Source organism: Balaenoptera borealis (assembly GCF_965194805.1).
Source record: "Balaenoptera borealis genome assembly, chromosome: 13".
Classification (NCBI taxonomy): domain Eukaryota; kingdom Metazoa; phylum Chordata; class Mammalia; order Artiodactyla; family Balaenopteridae; genus Balaenoptera; species Balaenoptera borealis.
In genome coordinates, this window is record NC_138870.1 from 18,343,918 (window position 1) to 18,370,623 (window position 26,706).

At 36.7% G+C, this 26,706-nt stretch overlaps 1 protein-coding gene and 1 long non-coding RNA gene across 3 annotated transcripts in view; one reads left to right on the forward strand and one right to left on the reverse strand.

The window, feature by feature from the left end:
* Positions 1 to 13,105, reverse strand: part of GYS2 (glycogen synthase 2) — a 58,016-nt gene extending 44,911 nt beyond the window's left edge. For both annotated transcript variants that reach the window (XM_082351978.1, XM_082351977.1), the window contains exons 1-3: positions 12,242 to 13,105; positions 1,286 to 1,467; positions 229 to 420 (exon numbers count right to left, since the gene is read on the reverse strand). In XM_082351978.1, coding sequence (XP_082208104.1) covers positions 229 to 420; positions 1,286 to 1,467; positions 12,242 to 12,359 — 492 coding nt within the window. In that variant the 5' untranslated portion in view covers positions 12,360 to 13,105. The remainder of the gene's footprint in view (positions 1 to 228; positions 421 to 1,285; positions 1,468 to 12,241) is intronic.
* A 22-nt stretch (positions 13,106 to 13,127) lies between these two features.
* The window catches only part of LOC309609923, a 477,943-nt gene continuing 464,364 nt past the window's right edge, over positions 13,128 to 26,706 (forward strand). Inside the window, exon 1 of the long non-coding RNA XR_014233659.1 lies at positions 13,128 to 26,479. This is a non-coding gene — a long non-coding RNA (uncharacterized lncRNA). The remainder of the gene's footprint in view (positions 26,480 to 26,706) is intronic.

Genomic DNA, 26,706 nt, shown 5'->3' on the forward strand with positions numbered 1-26,706 from the left:
CAACGAAGACCCAATGCAGCCAAAAAAAAAAAGCATTATTATCACCCTGTTCCAAAAGCTGGTATTTAGTTACGGGAAGGTTGAATGTTTCTCAGATCCCTTTGAAATGTTCTAGGACAATTAATAATGGCATCATCTCAAAATTGGCTTAAAGTTTAGAGGATTGTTGCTGGGCACAGAGAGCAACTGTGCTTCTCCTCTGTTGTACGACTCTACAGTAAACAGTACCTCTTTCAAGAACCAGGCAGTTAACGATCCAAATATCAGCATTTCATTGGCTTCCTGGTCGTGATAAGGGATACCAACATTGCATGCTTCCCAGAGGTCACCTTTCCACGTGTCCAGGTTCCAAGCCGAATAGCCTATGTCAAAGAGCACCACGTAAGGACTCCCTTCTATCAGCCATCTTCCAAAGTACACCTGCCATATAAAGAACACACAGCCATGGAGTAATACTAGGCAACGCAAGGGAGAACAATGTATTTGGGTTTAGAAGCTATAAACTGTATTTAGAACTCAAAAGCAGATTACACAAGCCATATAGGGAACCATAGTGATAACACGGAGCATCTGATATGTGCGCCCAAAGAGGGAATGGGTTGGCACCCATTCATCTAGAATCTCCAAGTTCCTGCTCTTCATTAAATTTGCTTATTTTAAAATGAAGTATTTAGATCATGTAATCTCTGTTCTTCTGTCCCTCATTATCCTCCTGTGACCTTAAGCCCATGGTTTTAGGATTTAATCTTATGGTCTATGTTTTTATGATAGAGTCATAAGGTGAAGTGATCTGTATCTTTAACAGCCTGGAGTTGGATATGTCTACCATGTCACTTATTTTCCTTTATGCAACAGGACTTACAATATTTCCTGCCAGAAAAAAAGTTGTTTCTCTAGACAAATGTGTATAATTTCCCTTATTCCTCCTATCAAAGAAAATGTGACACCAAGTGTTTCCCAATATGGTTGCTGCCAGAGGTTGTAACTAAATGTATTGCCCAAGATGCATTTTCTCTTTAATCTAGCAGCTCACGGTCTAATTCTATTACATTCATCAAACTGATTCTTTTATTCCTGAATGTTTTACCTTGTGCAAGTTTGAATGCAGTAGCTATTTCAAATTTTTTCCGATTGTAATTATTTAGTCACTTGTATATCCAAGTTTTAACTTCCCCTTTGGTCTCTATTTTTCTATAGTAATTTACTCATGTTCTTTATTTTATGTTTACTCTCCTATTACATGCGAGGCAATTCCATAAATCACTTCAAACCAGGTATCCTTTACCCGGCAGCCATGTTTGTTCATCGCGTCCACTGCTCTTCTTACAGCATCATTTACAGGTTCACATTGTTCCACCTGAGTCTTCATATTATGCTCAAAATATGGACCAAGCAGAAAGTAATTGTCTCCCCACTCATCTGCTGTTGCTCTGGCCTTTGTCTGAATCACAGTGTAGATGCCACCAACTGTTAAAAAGAAAACGTCCCATTATCATTCAGGTTAGTAGTTCATTTTAAGTGATGAAGGGGTGGACATGAGTCTTCATTTTTTTCTATGTTACTTAAGCCAACATTTTTTTAACTGAAGTATAGTTGATATACAATATTGGGTTGGTACTCATTTTTAAGTTAGCATTTGGGATCCATCAAGCGCAAGGGTTTATTTAACTTTCTAAAAGAAAAATTTTAAGGGACACTATCAAAGAGTTACTATTTTGTTCAATTTCATGCTGGGTGCTTGTCAGAAAGCAGCAGGTTGGCAGCAGCAGAGAAGTACAAATATTTCAAGGAAACCTGAAGAGACAATCGGAATAAAGCAGTACTTGGCTTAAACCTCTATCCACATGGAAGTGTCAAAGGTGAGACAAACGGCTATTGTCACGACACATGCCCTCAGCAGCAGTAATCACCTTTTACCCCTTGTCCAACAGTGGTCCAAGGGGATAAAATATGACCAAGTAACAGCCACTGCTCAAATTATAAGTCTCCCAGGATAAAAAGCCTCTTCCCTTCTAGGGACCAAGCAAGTACCTTTTTTAAAAATATATTTATTTATTTATTTATTTTTGGCTGTGTTGGGTCTTCATTTCTGTGCGAGGGCTTTCTCTAGTTGCGGTGAGCGGGGGCCACTCTTCATCGTGGTGTGCGGGCCTCTCACTATCGTGGCCTCTCTTGTTGCGGAGCACAGGCTCCAGACGTGCAGGCTCAGTAGTTGTGGCTCACGGGCTGCAGACATGCAGGCTCAGTAGTTGTGACTCACGGGCTCCAGACACGCAGGCTCAGTAGTTGTGGCTCACGGGCCCAGTTGCTCCGCGGCATGTGGGATCTTCCCAGACCAGGGCTCGAACCCATGTCCCCTGCATTGGCAGGCAGATTCTCAACCACTGCACCACCAAGGGAGCCCCCAAGCAAGTACCTTTTGACAAGGATAAGCAGCTGATGGATTTTGAGGGGGGATGCTTGGCCCAATCCTCATGTCAAACCCAGTGACACAAATACAAGTTTTCATATGGTATTGCATTTTGCCTCTCTGGCATTGCTGCCACCACTATTAAAACACAAAGCCAAAAAATATGTATACTCCTGGAAAATATACATACTGTTATACCCAGCATGTTTACATCTGGAAAACTGTCCTGGGGGAAAAATAAGAAGATGTGTGTATAAGGATATTTATTAAAGAATTATGGTGGTGAAAAATTGTAACCAACTTAAGTTGAACTAGTTAACTCACGTAACCTGTCTAAGGCTCCATTAGCTCACCTGTTCAAGGGGGCTAAAACAGTACATCACTTGGGGAGGAAGGGCAGGTTGGAGCAGGAGTATTAAAAATTAGACCTCATTGAAAAGGTGATATTTGGAGTAAGTACTTAAAAGGGTAAGGAAATCAGGCAAGTGGATATCATGGGGAAGAATGTTTTAGGCAGAGAGAACAGTCAGAGCCAAGGCTCTATTTTGGGAGCAGAGGGTGCAAGTAGAGAGTCCTAGGCATTCAAAAGGAGGGGTTCAGTAAACAGGTAGGAGGAATAGAGAGGACCAAAGGGAAAAAGACCTTCAGTAAACTGGACAGGATACTTCCCGTGCCAGCTCAAAGCAATCACCTCGTATGAGAATATGAAAACAATCTGAATCAATGTCTTGAGCGATACTTTGTCCATGAACCACAGGCAAAGGAACGACTCAAGAAATCCTGTATAAAATTCCCAAGCCAGTACAGATTCTGGCACCAATCATCAACCCCACTTCCAAGAAAAATTTTGTTACTTGTATATTAAGAAGAAAAAGTCTTATTTTTCACCATGGTTTTTCATAAGGTATTTCAATTCTTCAGGATGTAAAGTCTGATACCTACTGCATCTCTTAAATTTCTTATTTCAGTAAATTAGACCTTAAATAATAAATCTTACCGATAGTCATAACTGAGAGCCAAAAGGTAGAATTGCCATTTGCAAATTTTTTTAAAAGTCTGAATCACTCAAAATACACATTTTGGTAAATTGCCTTTTGAGAGGTGAGACACAAAAGGCAAATGTTAGTACTATTACATGATACAACGGGGTTCATTAATTTATAAAAGAAAAGAGCTAATGTAACTACCAAAATGTAAATATTACATGTAATTTTCATATAAGCCTACATAAATTTATTGTCCTTAGAAACTTGATCTTTAAGAAAAAACTTTTTGACCACACCTAAAAGAAATTTAAACTGTCACTTGAGCAGCCTCTGATAATAAGGACACTATCAGTCTCAGCTCAGGTGGCTGATGAGGACAGCGTGGGACCAGGAAGAGGCTCTGCAAACCTGCAAGCAGAGCCTTTCAGACTGGACCAGAGCAGACAGGATTCACTTAACCATTCAACCACGAATCTGAGTCTACATAAACTGATGCCAACATCAAGGATGCCTAAATATTTCCCCAAATTCCAGAAAAATTTAGGAACTGTCAAAACCACTTGTTGAGGAAAAAACATTAGGGAAATAGTTTGCAAGAGCAACTAAAAAGAAGAACTTTTCTCTAAAGTCTTGGAGTCACATCTTAGCAACATATTTAAAAGTATATATATTTATATAAGCTTTATTCAACCCCACTGTCAATAAAAATGGAAAATCTCCAAATAATTCCTCCTCTTTGTAGACTATTTTCCTTCATCTTTATATTATCCAGGGGACTATGTTATCAGGTTCTGATGGCATACACTTATTAAATGTCTAATTCACATTTCTAGTCTTGAAAACTCTCTTTTATTTGCAGCTGTGTACCTTGCCCAGAGACCTTCGAACATCCTTGTTTGTTAGATTATGTGTTGCAAATTGAAATACACTCGGGTTAATGCAAACACATTTTTATTTGCTAAAGGATGTCAGGGAGAAGAGAAATTTTTTATTTCAAAAAAAAATAAATGGTTAGATTTGAGAATTGAAATGCAAAGATAAACACAATTAATTTGCTGCTTCTTTTTCCCATTTGAGGCCTTCAACCTTGAGATAAATAGTCCCCAAATAGCCTTAGAGTGTTTACAAATACTATGGCTATGTTTTTTTAGTCTATCAGGAATAAAAACATAAAATTTTTAAAAATTTCATCCCATATTGGTTGAGGCTTGATTGTAAATAAATCTTTCCCCACCCACCCCCAGGCTTCTCCCCGTACAGTCTTTCTGTGGGGAGGTCCTCTTACTGCTATTTCACATGTTCAAGCTCCATTTCAGGCCCTCTCTGTCCTTCCCAGATTTATATGCCAAAGACTTTCCTTAATTTTCACTCTATTTACCACCTTATACCTCAAACTCCTCTCTCGGCACACTCATTAAAGATGAGTATGATAGCTGAGAAATAGGGTCATTCCTATTTTCAAATCTGGAGTACAAACCAAAGGTTCACCAACACATATTTTTTAATGAATTATTGTTTTACCACAGTGTAGGTCATTGAATTTGGACTTACCCTTCACTTTCAAACATGTACTTTGTCTTTTATTGATCTATACTTTCCTGAAACAACATGGAAGCTGTCTTTAGTGTGAGGGCAAAGTATCAAGCCTTTCATCAGAAAGAAAAGATGAGCTATCATAGCATATATGTCAATGAAGTAGCTAAAACCTCAAGTTTTTATCTAGAAACACTGCTGATATTGTTAAAAGCAGAATTCCAAGGCAGTATGGAAGGTGGGCACCAGCCAGGAAAAGGAGATATATGTTATAATATATAAATATAAGTATATATAGAGAGAGACTCTTCACTATTTTTCAATGGTTGAAAGTCAGAGAATTTAGAAGTCTATGATTTCAGTGTGCATAGCTACTAATCCGACCCTCCTGTCCCAAGACATAGTTAAAGAAGCAGGGATAGTCATTACACAGTTGGACATCTTTCTCTGAGGCAGCAGGTCTTGGTAGGAAAGAGATTAAATGCTACTGGTGACGATGGCCACCAAATGTTTGTGTGCCTAGCAGTCAGCTGGGTGTGTGGTTCAAATCAAAGCAGCCGCAGTCCAGGGCAGTGGGAGATGATACACTAAGAGCATGCCCACAAGCACGCCCCACCCTGATTACATCCACAACGGCGGCTCTGAATATTTTATACAGGAAGGGCTTAGTCATGGCAATCTGGATGAAAGGGAAGTGGAGAGACCGGTGCTCATCTTGAAGGTATGTGTGTGACAAGCATGGTTCTTACAGAGACTGTGTGTTTCATGTGGTGTGGTTCAGGATGCTTTTGACATGACATGGCCACTGCATATCCACACCAGGCAAAGAAACCCCAACCTCTAACTACAGCGTTGCCCATGATTGTAGTAACTTTGATCCATGTATTTTCTTTCTCTTTCTTCTTTTGCATTTAAAAATAGAAACATGCAATTGCTCAAAGTGAGAGCTAGTGTGAAAATGAATGATTTAATGCCCCCACTGTATGAATAAACTTTGTAAGAAATAATAATAAGGTAACAGAGTGTTAATAGATGCTAAGTACAGTTCTAAGTGATTTACAGTTGGTATTTCTTTTAGTTTTCACAACACTATTAAGGAAGATGCTATTATTATCTTTATTTTTAGACAGGGAAACTGAGACACAGAGAGGCTATGAGATGGATCCAATATTACAAAGCTAATGATGGAGTTGGGATTACAATCCAGGCAGTCTGACTCCAGAGCCCACAAGCTTTAGATAGCAGGATCGTAAGTATAGTTGTCCCTTGGTACCCACAGCAGGTTGGTTTTGGGACGCCACTGCCCAACCACCACTGTGGATACCAAAACCCAAGGATGCTCAAGTCCCTTATATAAAATGGCATAGTATTTGCATATAACCTATGCATAGCCTCCTATATACTTTAAATCATCTCTAGGTTACTTATAACACCTAACACAATGTAAATGGGGGTGTAAATAATTTGCTGGTATGTGGTAAATTCAAGGTTTGCTTTTTTGGAGCTTTCTGGAATTTTATTTTGACTATTTTTGATCCAGAGTTGGTTGAATCCGCAGGTGTGGAACCGTGGATACGGACGGCCGATTGTAACTCTATGGAACAACATACTGATGAGTCTTTGAAAATGGTGGTGGGAGGGGCGGAGGGAGAAAGCGAGCTGTATCACGCAAAGATAAGCATGTTTAAGTCTTGGGGAGGGTGGAATCCTTTCTACTCTGCTCTAGAGAAAGGCCATTTGGAAAACAGCACTTAGGGGAAATCGCTTTTTTTTTTTTGGCTCTAAACATTCTGGGTTAATAAAAAGGAACCCAAGGTTAAGGGAACTTTAGAGCAGTGGTTCTCACATCAATCATAGGAGTTTGGGGCTTCCCTGGTGGCGCAGTGGTTGAGAATCTGCCTGCCAATGCAGGGGACACGGGTTCGAGCCCTGGTCTGGGAAGATCCCACATGCCGCGGAGCAACTAGGCCCGTGAGCCACAACTACTGAGCCTGCGCGTCTGGAGCCTGTGCTCCGCAACATGAGAGGCCACGATAGTGAGAGGCCCGCGCACCGCGATGAAGAGTGGGCCCCGCTTGCAGCAACTAGAGAAAGCCCTCGCACAGAAACGAAGACCCAACACAGCCAGAAATAAATAAATAAATAAATAAAATAAAATAAAAAAATGTGAGTCACAAACGTAACTTTAAATTAAAAAAAAAAAATCATAGGGGCCTTTGGAAATCTGATGAAATCATTCAGTCCTTTTCTCTGACAAAGCACGTACACGTATGAGCACACAATTTTCACATACAATTTTAGAAGGTTTGCAAACTCCTGGAAGTTCACTTTCATCAAGGTCCCCACCTTTAGAACTCCTGCCTCAGATTGCAGTAGTGGACTTGATCGCAATCAGTTTCTACCACATCTTTTCGACTGTAGTTTTCTGAATTATTCCGTGTGCCTTTTGTACCATGTAACCCAGAACTATGGTGTCCAGTTTGAGAAGGGAGCAGGGAGAAATATTCTGTCAGGCAATAAGCTGGTGTGGACAAAGAATGTCACCTGCCATTTCAGTAAACAAAGGATGTTTTGTGCATAAAGGCATCAGCCACTGCAGCTGCCCCGATGGTACACCCTGAGGGGAATTCAGGATGGAGAAAAACAGGATACTGGCCCTAGATAGTTAAGAAGCGTATCAAAGGAATGATTTCAATGAGCCCAGACTCTTGCATCTTTCCAAACATAGAAAATACTTAAAGTCATTAGCTTGAGATGTCTGTCTTTGTAATTAGCAGTAACCTTTTGATGTCTGACTACATGTTCATGTTTTGTTTTGTTTTTTTCAGCAAAAATTGCTATATATCCTGGCTCTTGCCTTACCTCTTTGGAACAGTCCCTCAGAGTGAACTGAGAGGCTATGGTCCTCAGAAAGTCTGCTGAATAAAACGCAGTTCTCAACTTTTAGGTTGTGCAATCTTTTTTTCAGTTGACACTGGCTTGGTGCTAAAACAAATTGTTTTTAGTCAACTTTTAGAGGGAAGCATCCATTTAGTGACTAAATTTCAGAAGTGTTCACGTTTATTAGAGTAGCATACATTATTTTTGACAACATTCATTAAACTCTTTTTAATGACCCTAAATATCCTCAACATGGTCATTGGTCCACAGTCTACAATGATCTGGGCAAGTTTGTATAGAAGAAATGATTGTAGCAAAGAAGTTGAAAGTAAAGCTTATTTCCAATATTGGGGCAAAACTCTCCATCCTAGACCATGGCACAGTTACTTTCCTGCTAGCCTGTCCCTCAACTAGTAATAGTGCTTTTTGTGGTGTGTATATACAATGGAATGCTACTCAACCATGAAAAAAGAATGAAATTTTGCCATTTGCAGCAACATGGATGGACTTGGAAGGCATTACGTTAAGTGAAATTCATCAGAGAGAGAAAGACAAATACTGTATGATATCACTTATGTGTGGAATCTAAAAAATACAACAAACTAGTGAATAAAACCAAAAAGAAGCAGACTCGCAGACATAGAGAACAAATTAGTGGTTACCAGTGGGGAGACGGAAGGGAGGAGGAGCAATATAGGGTAGGGGGAAAAAGTTATTATGGGATTATATGAAATCATGTGTGCGAAAGTTGCAAACACTAAAGCACTATAGGATTTAAAGAATTTTTCATTCAGTAAAAAAACTAAAAAATAAAAAAATAAAAGAAACCACATCTGACTCCTTAACACTTTCCATTATCTAGAACTTCAGTGGCTTCCCATCCTTTGTGGATTGGAAATGTAACTCCTTAAGGCTATTAACTCACCATACACTCCACAGTCCAGCCCTTGCTGGTCTCTCTTGTCTCCTCTCATGCTCCACTCCTTTTCTGCCTCTGAACTTCCCTCAGATCATTGAACAGAGTATACTTCCTCACCTCTGTACCTTGGCATGTACAGTTCCCACGCATAGAACATGTCCCCTCTTTATCACCGCCTCCTCATCTCTACCCAACAGCTATTCATCCTTCAGGTGTCAGCTCAAATGTCTTTTCGTCAAAGGTTCTTCCCAAGCCTCCAACTAGGTAAAAACCTCCCCCACCCTCACCAAATTACAGGCAGACCTCAGAGATAATTGTAGGCTGTGCTTCAGACCATCCCAATAAAGCGAGTATTGCAATAAAGCGAATCATGAATTTTTTGGTTTCCCAGTGCCTATAAAAGTTATGTTTACACTATACCACAATCTATTAAGCGTGCAATAGCATTTGCCTAAAAAAATAATGTACATACCTTAATTTAAAAATACATTATTGCTAAAAAAGGCTCCCCATCATCTGAGCCTTCAGCGAGTCATAATCTTTTTGCAGTAGTAACATCAAAGATCACTGATCACAGATCACCATAACAAATACATTAATAATGAAAAAGTTTGATATATTGTGAGGATTATTAGACTGTGACACAGAGACACGAAGTTTGATGCAGGGGTGCCACAAACCTTCAATTTGTAAAAAAAAAAATGCAACGTTGGCTAAGTACAATAAAGCGAAACAATAAAATGAGGTCTGCCTTTATAGTCCTAGAGCACCTTGTTCTCATTCTTACACTCATTACATTTGACTACAATTGCATGTTCAATGTCCATCTTCCTACAAGTTCGTAAATTCTGGAAGATTAGGAATCAATTCTGTATTGTTAAGTTCTAAGCCCCTTGTTTTCCAGTGTCTGATACCCAATAGACACTTGATGAATCTTTATTGAATAAGAGCAATAAATTTCAAGGTTAATGTGAACAAGTAGAAAAGGTTATTTTGACATCTGAGAATGAACACCCAATAATTTAACTATGACTCTCTTGTTTGTTATATTTTACACAGTTCCATTGTTCATGGGCAAAATTCTGGCAGTAAGGAGTTTTTTTTCCCCTAAGAAATCTTTTGTCTTCTTGGATATGAATACATTTTCTTGTTTCCACAAAACATTGTAAGATGGCTGGAGCATACTACATTCATTTTATCATGAAGAAACTGATATTCAGACAGTTTAAGAGATTTTTTTCTAAGTCTTAGAAAACCTTGACCGTTTTGACTAAAGTCCTGTGTCCATTCGCCTACAGGGCACTTCCTTAGAAACTGGACATTTTAATTTGTAATGCTTGTGTGGTAATAAAAAAGAGAAGTGGACTCGGAGGAGACCTAAACGCTAGTCCCAACCCTGCCATTTGCTTTGTCATTTAATGCCTTGTAGACATCCTTTTCATCTATGAAGTGGAGGACTTGGAGTCATGATCTCAGAGCTGCCTCCTATCACTGCTATGAACTGCAGGGAAGTAAAAGTTCAAAGTAAATTTTTTCAAAGAAACTGTAGTGTCAATGTCTTATCAGGGATGGACACAATCATTGTCCATTTATATAAAAATTTCTTAAAAATATGACCATGATAAATATTAAAGGTATGTTGGAAATGATACCAATTTGGGTAAATCACTCTGTGGGTCCCATCTTGACAAGAAAATTCCCTTCCTCTTGCATGGGAAATGAAAGAAAATAAGTATCGAAGGCAACTTAGAGGTTGAAAAATAAATGTATGCATTCCTTCATGCAAAAGAAAAAAAACCCATTGAGCATTTTCTATACACCAGGCACTGTTCTAGGCCCTGAGAGCTGCATGCATGTAGTCAGGATATAAGATCTGTGGGATAAACAGTTTCACTGGGGTGTGCCCAGCACCGGGAGACAATGCCCCAGCAATGTTTGCTAGAAGGAAAGAGAGGGGCTCTGCTCAGGAGAACCCACACAGAGGTCTTCTGAACTGATTCTTGGTGCAAAAGAGTGTCCCCCAGTTTTTTCCACCAATGAGCTATATCCTGGAGTTCCTGCCTACTCTGTAGAAAACAACCTCTATTTCAAGTCACAGTCTGGGATTTATATGTAGTAGAGATGGCTCTGTTCCCAGGAGCTTTGGGCATATTTAAAAACCTTGGACTGGAAAAAGAACATTAGGAACAGCTATAGGTATAATACTTCACGCTTCCATATTAAGATTTCTGTCGCCTTTCCTTCTTCCTCACTAAACTACAAAGAGGAAGACTGTGATTTGTTTTCTGACATTCATTCCATGCATTCCTAAATAGGAAGAATTTGTTTTTAATTTTTATTTTATGATTTTATGAATTTTATGAATGCATACACATGAGAGCTTTGAACACTGAGCATAAGGTAAAAATCAGATTCTAAATACAATTTCTCTGATTTTGAGGTTTTGCTGGCTCTGATTAGCTAAAAGGAAGAAGTAATGTATCACATTCATGTTTATTTCAGATCCTTTAGACTACTGCAATAAACATGTCATAAAAAATAAAAACAGAAAAATAAATTTCAAAAAAATGAACATGTAATAGATCACATCACATGTTATCATTTCAGATCCTTTAAATTCCACAAGTTATCACTGCCTTACCCATCAATCTTCTGGTCTGGTTTTTCATGACCTTGAAGAACTCAACCTTCAGAACGGTTCCTTTTTCTTTACCAATATTCCTTCAGTATTAGTGGTAATAGTCTTGACACTTTTAAAGTAGACAATATCAATCCATGAGGAATTGTTTTTTAATAATTTTACAGATAACTTTATCATAAAAATCATTTAGGTCACAGTTCTCTGCCTTGCCATCTCCAATCCAGCATAAGTGATACTATACCTTATTAGGAAATTGTTTTAGTTTTGGCAATTTGATTTCCTTTCTTATTTTATAATGTCTATGTTTACATAGTATTGAAGAAAAAATTACATGCATTCTTCTTAATAGGAGCTCAATATTATGCCTTCTGAACTGGTTCTAAGTTAAAACTTTAATTCCAAGCTAATCTTGAATTATTAGAAATGTTGTTAAATATTTCATATACTCGCTAACGGAGTGTGGAGTTAAAGTTTCTAATTGGTCCTGATCAGGCACAGTTCTCCCTAAAATAAAGTACAAAATTGTGCTTTTCTTTGCTGAGAAAAATCATAAGACCAGAAAGGTAAATATTAACTCTATATTCCTGTTTTGTCATAACACGGATTTCAAATTTTAATTTAAATGCACATTGTCTGGCCATGACTAATATTTTCAATTTTCTCTTCCTTCAACACATACACCAGTTTAAGTTTTCATTGCCTTTCATTTCAACCTTGTCGAAATAGACAAGGTTAAACGTAATCTAAACATATTCGGTTTGAATACTTTCCTCACTCACTGGCAAGTCATTCTTACTAGAGAGCATTCTGTGAAATCCTAATCTACATTCTTCAGCAATCTGGCAAATAACCACCTCAGGGGCAGTACAAACCTTTATTGGTCACTTCCCAAGCGACTTCAAACAGAAGTAAATCCTCCACAGGGAGTCTGGCTTCCCACCGAGGAAGCCCACCCAGGGATGTCACAGATAGCGATCGGCCTCGGAGCATTCTTCCTTCAGTTCTCTGGCACTTTTGAATCCCTCTTTCAATGAACTGTAATCCTAGGAGTGGTGCACGTTAGGGACTCAGAGGTTCAGAGCTGGTAGATCACAGGCTTTGGTAGCTTCTCACAGGAATAAACCAGCAGAAAGAAATCTCATGGCCTTCCCAGAGAATTTCCAATGGAAGGCAGAATTCTTGGCTCCTTTTACAGTCTTTCTGGGAAGGTCCAGTGAGGACACTATCTCCGATCAATATCTACCCAAACAACCCAGAACAATCACAAGTAAAACCCTCCAGTTTGGGGCTTAGGTAAGCACCCCCCGGGATAATGGAATCTTCACAGGCTGATCATGACGTGAGTCTGGACATTTAGCCCTTGTCCTCTTGACCAAACTCCTAGACTCACACAGTCACCAGTACTTATTTCATTACCTCCAAAGTGATCCAGGAGTAGCAGTTCCCCTTATAAATTTTGCAGACCGTTGTACGTTACACGTAGAATTGACTGGGGTGTATTTCTAAGCTCTAAATCCCTTTAGATTTCCTAAGTAGGTATTATTTTTTCTCTTGATTCCCATTTCTGGATCACTAAGAAAAATTATTTCTACTTATTTCATTCTACATTGACAAATCTAATTTTGATGATAGGCATCGATCTTGGTTCCCCTTTCCTTAATTACTTTTCTTAAAAATTTCCCTATGAAAATGCCAGGATGTCTTTGAGTATAACATACAAAGAATGTAATTTTGACTGACCCATGATCATCAGACCATCATTTTAATGAGGCTGTAGAAATTAATTTTAGTCGTATGTGTACAATTACCTCAAATATTATCAAATTGATAAAAAAATAATTCCATGGATGTAAAAGTGTTCAAATATGGGAAGAAAATTGCAAAAGACATTAGGTTCTGAAATATGATCAGGATCAGCCTGTCAATAAATGCTATAAATATATATCTTTCCCCATGTGTTTGTATGTATATAAACATGTATGTGCTAATTTATTTGCACACACAGCTACACTCTATATTGTTCCTAAAGGGAGTAAAGACATTCACAAAATGAATGTTTTGAAACCTCTTACTTTACAGTTTTAGCCTACAATCATTATGTTTACATTACTATTCCATATAGCAGCAGAATTGAAATTCACACAAAATATCCTTCACGTTAGAATTATGAGCAGAATTCTCATAGAATAGTGTGTTACTTGTTAGTACTTTTACTATTTTAATTTTTTACTATTTATTATAACTAATCTTATTTGTTACTTCTTAGTATTAAAACCTAGTGAAAGATTCTAACTTTTTAGAGTTAGAAAGGTTAAAATCTTTAATTAGGTCTTTAGCCATTTACTGTACAGGTGGCCTTACCTACTTAAGAATATTTTAATGACTCAAGATAGAGAAAACCATATTTCATTATCTGATATTAATAAATCAATGTGGATCAAGTAGATTAAAAATCTTTTCCATGATTCAGTGACGTATTTGATTCTTATCTTTGTCTGTAAATTTAAGTATATAGTTTATTATCCATTCATTCAAGTGGTGGGAAAAAAGTTAAACGGCTAATCAAAAAATTCAAGTACTAAAATAACAAAAAGAGGAGCCCAAATTATCGAAAATGACTTTCTGCTTCACAAAATGACTTGCTTGTGTTGACATAACCCCTGTGAGTCCTGCAAATAAAAATTCCAATAAAACCAAACAGAAGGACATGTTGACAAGAAGTGAGAACAGGGTGACAGGGTTGTGATAGAGCTTGAAGTTTGCAGTGTCTAGTCTCAGCAACCCTGAGATTGGTTCTTCCAGGATTGAACAAGCCCAAGGATAGCTGATCCACATTATCCAAATTACACTGTGAGACTTTATTCATTCACAGTATGTGCCAGGTATCACGTGCTTGGTTGTAAGTTCATCACTTGTGAGGGCAAGTCCAATCTGCCACTTATCAGCTATGTAACCTCAAGCCAATTGCTTAACTAAGTTTTGATTTTCTTACTAAAGCGAGGATGAGATCATCTGTGTAAGGGACTTAGTATAGTGCCTGGCACTATACTGACCTCTTTAATAACTTCCAGCCTTATTTATCAGACATATATTGGTCAACTAAAAGCTTCCCCTAATAGCAATGGTTACTACTGGAGAGAAGAGGAGTGAAAAGGAAGCTTACTTTTCTTGAATTTTTAAAATATTGTGCCACATGCATATATTATCTGTTCAAATAATTAATTACATAAAAATTTGGGGGGGATGAACTTAGATCAATGAAAATATTTCATGACATACTAAATAAAAATAAACTGTATGTAAACAGTATGACTAGTCATAAATAAAATAGTATGACTGATTCAATTTGTAAAAAAAAAGTATACATACACTTCTACTCATGAAGTGTATATAAACAGAAGACTGGAATAGATATAAACAAATTTCTTACAATGGTTTTCTTTAGGTCGTAGTGATTATGATTAATATTTATGTGATCTTTCTGTTTATTTGTGTTCTACAAATTTTCTGCTATAAATGTGTACATATAGTCATACCATACACAGGACAAGTAAACAGTTTTTTAAAGTGTCATCAGATCACCTCCTGATTGTTTCACTCATTCCCACTCTCATTACTTTGAATTTCTGAAATTCTTGGCTCTCACCTGGGGTTTTGCCTCAAGGACAAGCACTCTCAACAACACATCATCTCCTAATGACCCCTCAAAGTAGACTAATATAACTCTTGAACCTATTATTCCTGACATGAGAACACATTTTGCCAATTCTTTGCTTTTTAGCAGTGAATCCCTTTTTCAAAACTGCTCCCTGAGTCAGCAGAAGTGAAATAATGGAACCATATATCCATGGGATATATGTTTATCGATCCATGTTATCTGGATGAATCTGCTTCCTTCAGATATATGTGCAAAGAAGGACAGTCATTTATGCAATAAGATTTGGAGGGAAATCAGAGAAAGTTCTCTATTTCCTATATCCCTGAATACTGTCCTTTAAGATTTATGCTAAAAGCACAAATTGATTAGCTGGGAGAGGAAAGAGAACAGTTATCTAGACAGAATGGGATGTGGGGTTTCTCCAAGATGGAAGAAAGACTCTCAGAAGGTCCTGAGCTCTAATTTTACACTCACACCAACATTTTATCATTCAGTAAAAAGAAGTAACATATACCTTAATATCTAAAAAACAAACAACCCAATCAGAAAATGAGCAGAAGATCTAAATAGACATTTCTCCAAAGAAGATGTACAGATGGCCAACAGGCACATGAAAAGAATGTTCTGCCACTAATTATTAGAGAAATGTAAATCAAAACTACAATGAAGTATCACCTCACACCAGTCAGAATGGCCATCATTAAAAAGTCTACAAAGAACAAATGCTGGAGTGGGTGTGGAGAAAAAGGAACCCTCCTACACTGTTGGTGGGAATGTAAATTGGTGCAGCCACTGTGGAGAACAGTATGGAGGTTCCTTAAAAAACTAAAAATAGAGTTACCATAAGATTCTGTAATCCCTCTCCTGGGCATATATCCTGAGAAAACTCTAATTCAAAAAAGATACATGCACTCCCATGTTCATAGCAACACTATTTACAATAGCCAAGACATGGAAGCAACCTAAGTGTCCATTGATAGATGAATGGATAAAGAAGATGTAGGATATACACACAGTGGAATATTACTCAGCCCTAAAAAAGAATGAAATAATGCCATTTGCAGCAACATGGATGGACCTAAAGAATATAATATTAAGTGAAGTAAGTCAGACAAAGACAAATATCATATGATATCACTTATATGTGGGATCTAAAAAATGATATAAATGAACTTATTTACAAAAAAAAAAATAGACTCACAGACATGGAAAACAAACTTATGGTTACTGGAGGAGATAGCAGGGTGGAAGGGAGGGGAGATAAATTAGGAGTTTAGGATTAACATATACACACTGCTATCTATAAAATAGATAAACAACAAGGATCTATTGTATAGCACAGGGAACTATATTCTGTATCTTGTAGTAACCTATAATGGAAAAGAATCTGAAGAAGAATATATATATTCATATATATATATGTATATATATAAAACTGAATCACTTTGCCATTCACCTGAAACTAACACAACATTGTAAATTAACTATACTTTGATTTAAAAAATGTTTTAAAAAAAAATAAGAACTCTGAACCACAAAGTTCAGGTGGGCTTCCCTAGTGGCAATACTCCCTGTATTGTACACGGATCCCGGGAAAACAACACATACAAGACTCCGTGGGGAGAGGACAATGGGAGCTCTGTACTTAGTACTTTTCCTGGACTCTGCCTTATGCTCTTCTTTTTTTGGCTGATTTTAATCTCTATCTTTTCCCTGTAATAAACCATAACTGTGAGTATAACAAAAAAATAGTGAGAGGGCAATTAAGAAAAAACTTAGAATTCATATTTGGCTTCCTTGGTAAATATTCCAGCAGAGGTCACCAGATACATTTAGAAAACCACATATTTGCTTTGCTATTTGGCAATCTTCTTGGAGGTCTTTAGGATTTCAAAGGCTTGATTAGCCTGCACCTGCATATCCAGAAAGATGCTGTTAACATATATATGGAGCACCTACTGTGTACTACTATTACAGGAGCTGAAGTTATTTTCAATAATCAGTAGACAAGTTGCTGCCCTTGTGCGAACAGATAGACATTAACCATGTAAGCCAATAAACAAATTATATTATTTCCGGGGCAGCTAACTTTCTGAAGAAGAAAAACCACAGTGGTAGAGAATGCTACTTGATAGAAATGGATGCTTTAGCTGGGGAGGGCAAGAAAGATGACTCTGAGGAAGTATTGTTTGAATTGAGACAGAAATAATGAAAAAGAGGCAACACTTGAAGATCTGGGAGAAGAGAGAGAAATGCCTTTAACTCACACAGGAACAGAAAGACCAATGTGCTTAGGGCCCAGAGCAAAATGAGTAAGAAGTCTGGAGGGGAGAAAGTCAGAGACAAAAGCAGAGAACAAATCATAGAAAAGCTGGTTGAGAACTTGTATTTTATCCTGGTTACATTGGAAAGTCATTGAATGGTTTTATGCAGGGTAGTAATGTGATCTTATTTATGCTCTTCAAAGATTTCTCAGTTTGCTCTATGAAAAATGGAATATTGAGAAGGGCAAGAGAGGAGGAATGGAATCTGAGCTTTTGAAGCCTGCCTATCAGTCAAAAATTCTAGAATGTAAGACTTTATCCCTTCCATAGATAATCTCTGGTTTTCTTCTCAATGCTATAAGAGCAGCAATGAACATGTTATTAACATTTGATCTTTTTCTTCTTAAGGTAAAGAGAATGCCTTTCCCTATATAGTTCATTTCTATGCTCTCACTTGTCCATTGTCTGTAGTGTATTATGCATGGGTTGTTGTTGTGACTATAGAAACAAGATTAAAATGGAGAATTAAATGCTGTATGTCAGGTACTGTGATCAGAATTCTTGACTTCGTGAAGTTTACATTCTAGCAGGGAAAGTCACTATGAAACAAGTAATTAAAGGACTTTGAGAGTGATGAATTAAATACATGTAATGATAGAATTAATACAACTAGATATAGAGAATGATCTCCCAGGAAAAAGAGATAAGAGGAAATCAGAAAGGAAGAAGTAAAACTGTCACTCTTTGCAGATGACATGACATTATATATAGAAAATCCTAAAAACTCCACCAAAAAACTGTTAGAACTAATAAATGAATTCAGTAAAGCTAAAGGATAAAAAAATCAATATAAAGAATAAAATACTAGGAATCAATTTAACCAAGGAGGTAAGAGACATATACACTGAAAACTGTAAGATATTAATGAAAGAAATTGAAGAAGACACAAAGAAATAGAAAGATAGTCTGTGTTCATGGATTGGAAGAATTAATATTGTTAAAATGTCCATACTATCCAAAGCAATCTACAGATTCAATGTAATCCCTATCAAAACTCTAATGGCATTTTCACAGAAATAGAACAAACAATCCTAAAATTTGAATGGAACCACAAAAGACACCAAACAGCCAAAGAAATCTTGAGAAAGAGCAAAGCAGGAGGCTCACACGTTTTGATTTCAAACTATGTTACAAAGCTATAGTAATCAAAACGTGTGTTATTGGCATAAAAACAGACACATAGATCAATGGAACAGAATACAGAGCCCAGAAATAAATGCACACTGATATGGTCAATTAATGTATGACAAAGGAGCCAAGAATATACAATGGGGATAGGACAGTCTTGTTAATGAATTGTGTTGAGAAAACTGGACAGCCACATGCAAAAGAATGAAACGAAGCCACTCTCTCATATCATACACAAAAATTAACTCAAAATGGATTAAAGATTAAACATAAGACCTGAAACCATAAAACTCCTAGAAGAAAACATAGGAAACAAACTTCTTGACATCAGTCTTGGCAACGTCTTTTTTGGATTTAACAACAAAAGCAAAAGCAGCAAAAGCAAAAATAAACAAGTGGGACTACTTCAAACTAAAAAGCTCCTGCACAGAAAAGGAAACCATCAACAAAATAAAAAGGCAGCCTATGAATGGGAGAAAATATTTGCAAATCATATATGTGATAATATATAAGAAACATATAACTCAATAGCAAAAAAAAAAAAAAAACCAATCTGATTTAAAAATTGGCAGAGGATCGGAATAGACATTTTTCCAAAGAAGACATACAGGTGGCCAACAGGTACATGAAAAGGTGTTTAACATCACTAATCATCAGGGAAATGCAAATCAAAACCACCATGAGATATCACATCACACCTGTTAGAATGGCTATTATCAAAAAGACAAAAAATAACCAGTGTTAGTGAGGATGTGGAGAAAAGAGAATCTTTGTACACTAAATTGATGTAGTCACTATGGAAAACAATCCAAAAAATTAAAAATAAAACTACCATATGATTCAGCAATTGCACTTCTGGGTATTTATCTGAAGGAAATAGAAATGCTAACTGGAAAAGATAACTGTACCTCCGTGTTCATTGGAGCATTATTTACAATAGCCAAGTTGTGGAAACAACCTTAGTATCCACTGATGGATGAATAGATAAAGAAAATGTGGTATACATATGCCCAATGGAATATTACTCAACCATGAGAAAGAAGGGATGAGACTAAAGATGATGTGTTTACAGTTTTTGGATATGCGTCATATGAGCATTTAAGTTCTGAAAATTAAATTATATCTGCTAGACAAAGAGAAGCTAGAACAAGAGAGAAAAATTTAAATAGTTTGAGAGGATCCACTCAGTGAGAAGAGAGGATGCCTTAGAATGAGAAGGAACTAGAGGACTGCATTTCCTACATTTGGTCTTTCCATAGTCTGAGTATCTCTCTGTGAATGTGCCTGAGGGTTGACACATACATTTTGACCAAGATTTTCCACTTATATGCTGGCTATAAAACCCAACCTCAGTTTAAAAAAAAAAAGCGACTCATGTAATCTATGGAAGAGCTGGTGGCAATTTGCATTAGAGTGATAGCAATGGGATTAGAGAGAAGTGGGTAGTGAGATGTGTTTAAGAGTTGACAAAGAAGATGTGGTACATATATACAATGGAGTATTACTCAGCCATAAAAAAGAATGAAATAATGCCATTTACAGCAACATGGATAAACCTGGAGATTATCATACTAAATGAAGTAAGCCAGAGAGAGAAAGACAAATATCATATGTTATGGCTTATATATGGAATCTAAAAAATACATATATATATATACAAATGAACTTATTTACAAAACAGAAACAGACCCACAGACATAGAAAACAAATTTACCGTTACCAAAGGGAAAAGTGGGGGGAGGGATAAATTGGGAGTTTGGGATTAACATATACATACTACTATATATAAAATAGATAACCAACAAGGACCTGTTGTATTGTATACTTAATATTTTGTAATAATATATAGGGGAAAAGAATCTGGGAAAGAATATATACATATATATATAACTGAGTCACTGTGTTGTATACCAAAAACTAACACAACATTTCAAATCAACTATACTTCAATAAAAATAAATAAATAAATACAATTCGCAAAAAAAAAAAGACTTCACAGGACCTGGAGTTGATTGGGTGTGGAGAACTTGGAGTTGATTGGGTGTGGAGAAGAGTAGTTTGGTACCTAGTTTGGGCACCTAGGCAGATGGTCATGCAGTGTTCTAAAATCAGAAACACTGGGTGGCAGAATCGATTTACTTGAGAGATTAGGTAATAACTTCAATTTTAGACATGGTGAGTTTGAGATACCAGCCAGATGTCCAGTAGAAAGTTAGATATTCTCCCTACTCAGAACCTCAGAGGAGAGATCTGGGACATAGCTGGTAACTGAGGCCACAGGAGTAGTAAGATCCCAGAAAGAGGGAGTGCAGGGTGCAGAAACAGAGCTCCAGAAAATTCAGCTTTTATAGCAGAGGTCACAGTATGGTCACCTGAATTTTACTTGGTACGTATAGTGCTTCATATTTACAAAAGGTGCAATGATTTCTCAAAAAAGGGAGATTTCATATAAAACTTTGGGCTCTTATTTTCTCCTGAAAAATCTAGATCCTATTTGCATACCTTCACAATAGCAATCAGCCGGAGCTGGAGAAATCTGTCTTCTTAACAGTCACCATAGTTCCCTTAGTCTCTGCAGGGCTATTTTACTCATTTAGGTTAACTGTAAATGACTCCCTAAAAACACAGGAATCTTAAGCTTCTGATTTAATTTTTTACTGTGCACATTTGGAGTTGCTGATCAGGAAATGACCAAAGAAAGAAGTAGTTATTCTAAAATTAACCTTGTAATCTAAGTTGACAATTCCCACCCATTGCATTGATGATAATGAGAAAGATTTTTGACTTTGACCATTGAGATTATTTTAGTGGCAGCATAAATGGAGTCTTGCTCAGACACCCAGAACTTGTTTTTGGAATAGAGATTTTGTTTTGCTGTGCTCTCTTCCCTGGCTTTATTTTAAAAAGAGTAGCTTTAGCCCTTGTGGATGAAGAGCTGAAAGAATGGGATTTGGGGGAAGGGAGAAGGCAGAGAGATGATATCTCTCTGGGGAGAGAGTAAGTCACTCTGAGAAGTTCCATCAAATTTTATGATGCTTTTGTCAATGTATACCCCTCCTCCTTTTTCCCATTAAAACTTAAAGAGAATCAATATGACCACATTTTAAAAACGTATCAGTTAAAAAAAATCATCAGAATCCAGAGCAAAGGTGTGTGGAGTTGAGAACAAAATCTGCCAAGAGCAGAAGCCAAAGCCTGATGATACTGTGTGTTTACCAGACTGCTGGAGAGGTCGCATAGTGAAATTGTTTCAGAAAAGGGCTTTGGAGACAGGCTAGTCTCAGTTAGAACTGAACTACTCACTAGCCTGTGACATGGGGGTGATAACACTGACCTCTTGAGGTTGTTGCGAGGATTAGTTAAGAGAATGCATGCATGTCCCTGGTACAGTGTCTGCCAAATCCTGCTTTGGCTCAGACCCCAGGGATTGCAATCAGGGTGCATGAACTTGACTCATGGCAGGCCAGCTCGAGCTACGAATCTGCCTCTGCCCTGGTCTTCACTCAGGAAACCATTGGTTCGTTGCCACTGAGACTCCCTTTTCTCTGAGCTCTACTTGGATGAAAGGACACTGGTGTGGAGGTTAGAAATATCAAGTTACAGGCTGACTTTTCTGGCATTCTCCACCAAAATCAGGATGTAAAATGTGGCCAAATCTTTTTTACACAGTGATTTTATACTAAATATATATATGTATATTTATATATATATGCAGACACTTATAAAATACATATATATGACAAATATGACAAGGAGAACAAGTTACATATGTGATGTTAAACTAATTTTCTTCCAAAACAGTGTTATGAAAATAGTCGATGTAGTAATATTTATTTCTTTGTTGAATATAATGACATTAGTACGGCCGTTGTATTAAAGTGATTTCTGCCAGGGGAGTGGCTGTCGGTAATTGCCTATTTTACCTTCTAAGTCAATGTTCAGGGTAGTTAGGTGAACCAGGGAATCAGTCCTACCCAACCTTGGTGAGAGCAGCCACATATGGGACCCCAATTAACTCTAACACCAATAAGTTTCACCAAATGTCCCCTTGAGAACACATATTTTTGGGTTTACCTATTTTTATCAGCTTACTAAATCTCCATTTTTGTGTGCAGCAGGCATAAAAACAAGTTCTCATTAAACACAAATCCTGGATGCCATGGTCTCAGATCATAAGGAAAAGTCGTCACGGTCATAGACATCACTCAGCCCTATTATAAACACAATTTTGTAGGAAAATAGGATTTTAAAATTTAATGTTAGATTATATTCATATTGAAAGGTAATTTTTTCATCATATTTCTCACAAGATCAGTACCAGGCTATTTCTCAATCACTGCACTTGGAGGAGAAGTCATATTACTTTATGTGACTGGCAATTCCATGTGCACTTTGACTACAAAACAAGTTGTTCTTGTAACATGGAAATGGCTCCCAAGGAATACTGCGGAATCACTCTCTTGATATGATTATAATACTCTTTAGTGTTGATTTAGATTGGAAGGTTAAGAGGAAAGCAGTATTAGAAAATGCCAAGAGATTTTTTTTCTAAGTCCATGTGCTGGCCAATGCAAGGCAAATATGTCCTGTTATTTGTTTTCAGAGGTCTTTCTAACACAGTGCAATGAAGGTAAGTATTGTAGGAAGCAAATATAATATATACTTCAGTATATTGATATGAGCATGGGCTTAAGATTAAGCTCTAAATCTTAAGATTAAGTGATTAAGAGCATGGGCTTGACTCTTGGTGTTTTTCTTTTCTTGGATGTGTCATCCCAGGCAAGTGTTTTAAATGAAGTCAGTGTTTCACCAAACATGTGTATAGCTGCCTAGTTAAAACCACATATGAATAAATAAATCAAAGGTGAATAAGAAAGTGAATGATAAAGATAATGCTGCTCTCTGTACCATCCATAGGACATGTTAACATTATTATGATTTTTTTTAAAAAGTCTTTCCCTCTCTTTCTTTCTTTCTTTCTTTCTTTCTTTCTTTCTTTCTTTCTTTCTTTCTTCTTCCTATCTTTCTTTCTTTCTTTTTCTTTCTTTTTTTTTTTGAGACAATACCTAGAAACTTTAGCTTGGTTTGCAAAACCAAATGTTTATTTCTTGGATAAAAGAAAACTTTAAGAATGCTTACTTTTTAGATTGTGTACCAAACAGGTTTTCCCATTCATCTTGGGTATATGGCCACCTGGTTGAAACACATTTCCCAGTTTTCTGGAGACCAGGTGTAGACATGGAACTAACTTTCCACCAAAGGAATGTGAACAGAATTGATTTATGTCCCTGACTTCAGAAAATCCCATAATTCATGAAAATATTTATTCTTGGAAATATATCAAACATCATAATTAGCTAAATAGTACTTCTTTTGTAAGGGACAGCATACTTCTGAGGGTGAACCAGTCAGAGAAGATAAACTAACTGCAGTACAAGCAGATACTGCTCAGGTAGGTTCAGAAAATGAATAATCAGAATATAAGCATGCAATGTCTTCTAAAATAACCAAGGAAGAGTTAAAATTAAAAGCAATTTATTATCTCTTTGGCAATTAGCCTAGCAGTTCTTACCTTCAGGGGAGAGATGGGTAAATACATGGGGACACTAGGTTAGAGGTTTGCTATTAAAAACTGATGTTGAGTCCTTCAATCTTAGACCAAATCAACTTCTGGATGGAAGTTCAAAGATACTGTTTGCTCAGAAAGCATTTATTATCTCACCTTTGCACCTCCTTAAATTTAGGCCTTGACTCAGGAATACAGCATACAACTTTCACAAGGTCACTTGTGGAAAAATAGAAGAAGATCTTGAAAGCTGTTATTAAAGTTTGTTTTGTCTCAAATCATACAAATCTTAATTAGGAACTGTAAGATATCCAAATACTTCTAGAAGAGAACAAAATCTATGTTTGAAACTGAGTGAATTCTACAAATAACAAAGAATGGCTTTTTAAGTTTGTGTGAACTATTGGTTCATACCTGGCATAGTTCATCACCTCACAGGAGCTTTTGGGGCAGGCTGGGACATGTGTACCAGTCTGTGAGTATATATATGAAATTAAGAATTTTATCTTAATTGTGCAGAATTTTAGAAATTCACCTCTACCGAAATACATCATTTAAAATGAAAATTTTGTCTCTTTCAGTGAGGAGCAGAGCCGTTTGTGGAATAACAGGAAGAGAAAGTTATTATCTGTTCTAAGCATCAGTTTCTTTCTCCTTTGATTTTTTTTTTTTTTTTGAGAGATTCAGAAGATCGTTATGGGGATTTTACTCTTGTTAGTGATGGTAATTATTTGCCAAAATGATACTTTTGAAAAACATCCTCATGGAGAATTGACCTCCTTAAACCTGCCTGAGAAGTCAGGAGAAAGGGATTGATCCTCCTCTGGGGCAAATAATTCCTTCTCTGGGGTCAATACAGCGTACAGAAATTGGACCTGGTAAAATAAAGCTCTATGAGAAATACTGCTCACCTAGTTTCCTTACTCTGGATAGCAGAAGCTTAAGTTCAATTCAGGTAGCATTCACCTGGTTGAGATATTTAATGCATATCAGTTTCTGGAGGATTTCACTATTTAGGATTTTATGAAGACATAGGATTAGGTAAGCATGACTGAATTCACATTATGCCATGTGTAACAGGAACAATGTTTAAACACTTAAGTGTAATCTATGCAGCAAAATACAAATGAAAATTCCGATACTAACTTCTAGTTTCTTCTTTGCAGGGAGCTGCTGAAAGCTTTTAGCTAGATGTGCATGAGAGCAAAGTCTTTCTTCTCATCATTTCTGAATCTTCTTTTTGAGATGCCTGGGGTTTCTTGAAACTTTCCCTAATACTTCCTAGCAACCTGTCTGTTTCATGTCACTCCCTACTAGAAATCACTATCTCGTGTCAGGGTCCTTATTAATACTTCCAAATTTTTCATTCTGCATCTGGAAATGTTCATAGTTTAAGCCCTGAGTCCTATCACTTTTTTTTCTCTTAACTATACCTCAAAGGAGTCCATTTCTCTCCTCTGCCTCTGCCACCACCATGGTCCAGGTCGCCCTCAGCTGTAACCCTTTAAGTGCCACAGCCTCCTTACTCCTCCTAACTAGGCTCCCCACATTTCCTTAGCTCTCCTTCCTGCCACAGACACAAATAGTCCATTTTCCATGCAGCAGTTAGAGTGAGCATTTAAATATAAAACTATGACCATATTACTATCATGCTTTAAATATCTCATCTGATTCCATTGCACTTGGATAAATCCACCACCACCAAAACAGTCAAAAACAAAAGCATCAATTCATTCAGATTCTGCTTGGAATTCAAGTAATTTTATATTGGGAAGGATGTATCTTTATGATATTGTTTTCCCACCCAGAAATTAAAATATCTCTGTATATAAATGCTTTTGTTAGTAAATTTCATAATATATAAAATTATTTTATTATGATTTATCATTAGTAGTTTTGTAATTTTCTTCATGTAAGATTTTACTTCATTTTACTTTAATTTATTCAAGGTATTTTAAATCCTTTATCATTAGTGTGATATGTGAAATGAGATAGGTTTTCCATTTCAAGTTTAAATTTCTTCTAGTATAAAGGAAAGGGGTTAATGTTTACAGTTCTCTTGTATCTGCCGTATTACATTGTCTTATTAGCACTGATAGGTTTTTAATGGTGTTTCTTGAATTTTTTTTAGGTAGGCAATCATCTAAAGATAGTAGTTATTTCCTAATATTTATAGCACGTCTCATTTTTATTTGATTGGAAGAGCTAGAATATACTAAACATTGCCAAATAATAATGTGTCTATGAGTGACACTTATGAGACTGCTTTTAGTGTTAATATTTTAATAGAATGTTTGCTCTTGAACTCTGAAATATAGCCCTTATCATGTTTAGTAACTTTTCTTATTTTTCCTCATTTTTCCTTTATCAATTTTATTTCCTTTTTTAATTTGTTAATTTCAGATATAGAGTTTTATTTAAAATAATTTCTTGGGTTTGCTTAATGCTTCCACACTAATCTTTAGGCAGATAGGAACACTGTCTGTTGTGGTCACCTTTGTAACCTGCACCTAGCAAATTGCCTGACATGTTATACACACTCTGGAAGTATTTGCTGAAAGGGTGGATGATTGAGTGTGTCAATAGCTTCCTAAGGAAGTTGCTTCTAATTCCTTATTTCCTGAGGAACAACTTCTATTTCAGTTTAATACTAGTGTTCTG